At 35.8% G+C, this 3691-nt stretch overlaps 1 protein-coding gene across 1 annotated transcript; it reads right to left on the reverse strand.

The window, feature by feature from the left end:
• Positions 1-238: 238 nt before the first annotated feature.
• LOC103433427 (phosphate metabolism protein 8-like) lies at positions 239-3036 on the reverse strand. Its single transcript, XM_029101188.2, has 8 exons — positions 2755-3036; positions 1892-1966; positions 1735-1800; positions 1529-1626; positions 1320-1445; positions 886-1209; positions 717-782; positions 239-548 (listed from the first exon to the last, which is right to left on the reverse strand). Exons 2-8 carry the CDS (start codon positions 1950-1952, stop codon positions 396-398), a joined length of 894 nt encoding a protein of 297 aa, XP_028957021.1. The 5' UTR covers positions 1953-1966; positions 2755-3036; the 3' UTR covers positions 239-395.
• Between the last annotated feature and the right edge of the window lie 655 nt (positions 3037-3691).

A 3691-nucleotide genomic window follows, 5' to 3' on the forward strand; every position in this document is an offset into this window, starting at 1 on the left:
ACTATTGAACATGACAAACTTTCTCTCCTGTGCATCACGCACATTCGCATATAATAAGCATCAGTTGACTTCATCTAATCTCAACCTTTCGTTTTCATTAAAAAAATGGAAGGCTGAGATTTGATGAAGTAAGCTGATGCTCATTCCATGCACATGTGGGTAATGCGCAAGAGAGAAAGTTTGTTAAACTGAATAGTTGGTGAATTGTGATTTGAATATTTGGTTCAGATTAACAATATGAGAACATAAAGTTATATTTTTATTATAATTAACATGGGATTACAATGAGACAAGGAAAATGAGATTTTTTACGATGAGGGAAATGGGATGGTAAAATCCCAAAAAACATGATTTCGTTCCTCATGAAAACTTAATTAGTCATCTTGGGCACAAATCTAAGCCGTGACTGATGTCTCCACAGCAACCTTCCCAGAGTAACCAACTTCAGATTTCCTATCAGCCTCCCAAAGCTCTGGTATTGCTTCTCTGAGGTTGTGAATGCTTTCCAAAGCAAAATCTGCACCTTTTACTCTCTGAGATGTGCCAACCTGTAACATTAAATAGTGACAAAAGATTGCATCAGCTTGTAACCAAAATCGACAAACTGTACTGCTGTACACGTCAATAATGATTGATTTCTTTCGGAGTTTTCACGAGATCCGTTGAATATGAGTTGGTATGATATTATTTTTGGTATAAAGTTATCAATTGCTTACCAGTACAGTTTGAAGTCCCACTCTTTTGCCAGCTTGTATGTTGCGGACACTATCTTCAAAGAACAACTGAAAGAGCCAAAAATACCAACCAAAGATTAGCATAAGTAAATAGTATCTAAAGAACCTGCAGATATTCAAATTTTGAGATGAGAATATAAATGTTTCTTACTGTTCTTTGAGGGTTGATGTTGGCTATCTTGAGAGCCCGTTCGATGGAGTCTTCAGATGGTTTGCAGACGATTGGAGTTTTGGGTAGTTTGGAAGTGGGGTTTGGTGTAGCAAAATGGCCAATGATGTCAAAAATTTGAGAGCTGCTAGTAATGGAGGTAGTGCTGCTTAATCCCACGAATTCGATGTCATCTTCGTCGTCAGAGACAGTGTTTTTGTGAATCGGATTGAGGGTCTCAAAGCAGATAATCCCTTCAAAAATGTCTTCCAATCCAAGCCTGCTTAGTGCTTTAGCAGCATGGATCTTGTCTGCATTTGTGAATATCTGTTTGGCGTAGAAAACAGAAATAATTACCATAAAGAAGAAAGATTAAAACTCTTGTCACGTGATGTGAGAGACGGGAATAAATAACCAGTTACACAGTAGATGCTTACAATCTTCCTGTAAGGCAGGTTCAGCAAGAGGCTCCTCAAAACCGGGTCGGGTTTTATGTTGTCATAAGGTAATCTTCCATGGACAAAACTGTGATATTTATCGTAGTCAAAGTCATAGCCAATTGCCTGCAAAGAAGGACCCCAAAGCTTAGAAATAAATTATAATAGTGCCAAAAATATGGGGAAGTATTTAGAAAAGAAAAAAGTACCCTGAGACCAGCCATTGTTGTTCCATAATTCTTGTACAGAAGGTTACCCAACTCAGGGATTATGCTCCTGTCAATGCCAAGCTTTTCAACCATATAATCTGCAGGAAAAAAAGGAAAATTATTAAATACGAAATATGATGATATGAAAAATGCTGAACGACCATGTTGGCAGTTCCAAGGCCTTGCTTAGAATACAAAAGTATTACCTTCTATGTTGATTCTGCATGCTGTGGCAATCCCACTACTATAGGGATACAGTGTATCATCAAGATCTGCAAAAGTTCAACCAATAGTGGTCTAAGATGATTGCTTTACAAGTTAACTCGTATTCGTACACAATTTTCCGAAAGTAAAAGGGCTTACCGAACAAAAGGCAATCGTACTTTGTCCTCTGAGCCTGCATGAATCGATCGTCGAATTCCATTTCGTTCAAGAAACCTTCAGAAAACAGCAAAGGGAAGTGAACAATGAGTTCCATGAAACCTTAAATCCACACAAGTTTATATCAAGTTTCATTTTCGGTCTCAAACTAAACTTTAAAAAAACATATAATTAGTGGCCCCTGTTGACTCAGATTACTACCAAAAGAAGAAAAGGATTTTCAAAGCCATACTACCAAATAGCTTAGCGTGGAATTGGATAAGGGTTTCTTAGTTTCTGAATGGACAATCCACAGCTGCTACTATAATTGAATCAAGAGAGGAGGTGGACCAATGGCTTTATGGGAATTTAAATTTGGATATAAATTTACATTACAACCTAGTAAAAGTTGTGTTTAGTTTATAATTAAGATCCTGCATTAGATCAATGTATAAAGCTAAAAAAGGTAAAATTAAACAAATATAAAGCTAAAAAAGGTAAACTTAAACAAAGTTTGATGTGTGATTATTTCAAGCACTTCCCATAGTGTATCATAACTTTAGGGAACAAGAACAACTCATTCAATAAATTTTAGAACTTAAAACTATTTTTAATTTGGATTAGGAAAAAAATTGTTGGGTTCTTGGGCGAGCCTCAAAGTATGAATTGATTTAGGTTAATGATCAAAATAATGTTCCTTTGGTGTAAATTAAATTTGATCAAGAACCAAAAATTTTGTGCAAAGTGGATGTCATATGAAATGAAATGAACCACTTTGGTCATATAAATGATGTTTGATGGAAATCCAAATTTTCAAAAAATCGGTTGGAAATGTATTTGGTCAAAAGATTGAATATGTGACTTACCAGATTAAAATGCCAATACCAAAATGATGAACGAGAGAGAGAGAGAGAGAGAGAGAGAGAGAGAGAGAGAGAGTTTCTTTCTTGCAAGAAGAGAACTCTGGGGAGAGAGAGAGAGAGAGAGAGAGAGAGAGCACAATGCTAAAGGGCACTGAAGAACGAAGGAGTGGGAGGAGGAATGAGGGTAGAAGAGGTGGGTTTAAATAGGCAAAACCGTTGTGTAATTCCCACGAGTTTGTGTATTTTTAAATTTGTTTGAATAGATTATTAATTTTTTTTCATCTCAAATCACGTTCAGTTAAATTAATTTTTAAATGTCTACGACTCAGAAGTAACAAGAAAATGTGAAAGAAAGAAGGCAACAGGAAGAAGGCAAATGCCAACTGGTTCCCAAAGGTTGAAAGGGTTGAACCAAATGTTGTATTATGTGGACTCTCTTTGTCCAGAAAATTTCAGTTTTGCCACCATCTCCATCTCACTTTCCTTTCATGGTCCAAATCTACCCTTCTAGTTTATTTACAATATTCCATAAATACCCCTGCATTTGTAAGCAAGTGGTAACTGGTAAGTTGTTTTAAAACAAGGGGATGCCATATATTGGTGCCAAAGGTGGTGAGAAGGAGCATAATTAATCTTTCTATTATCTCTGGTTTAATCTAAACTTTCTAAATTTAGCATTCTAGCTAATAGGTATATATGCTAATATGCTAAGAAACTGCTATTCTAATTCTCATCTTATCTATTCATATGCTTCACTGTCAAAAGTTGTGTAATAAGGATGAGGATCCTGTCCGGATCTTCTTTGGGATTCTCACATTCTTTCCATTTATCGTACATCATGTGGTTAGTTTTCATTATGTACTGTTTGTGTTTAATTTTTAGTAAACAAGTTTTATAATGATTTATGGTTGCACGATGTACGATAAACGGATGGGATGTG

The sequence above is a fragment of the Malus domestica genome, chromosome 04 (assembly GCF_042453785.1).
Source record: "Malus domestica chromosome 04, GDT2T_hap1".
NCBI classification, from domain to species: domain Eukaryota; kingdom Viridiplantae; phylum Streptophyta; class Magnoliopsida; order Rosales; family Rosaceae; genus Malus; species Malus domestica.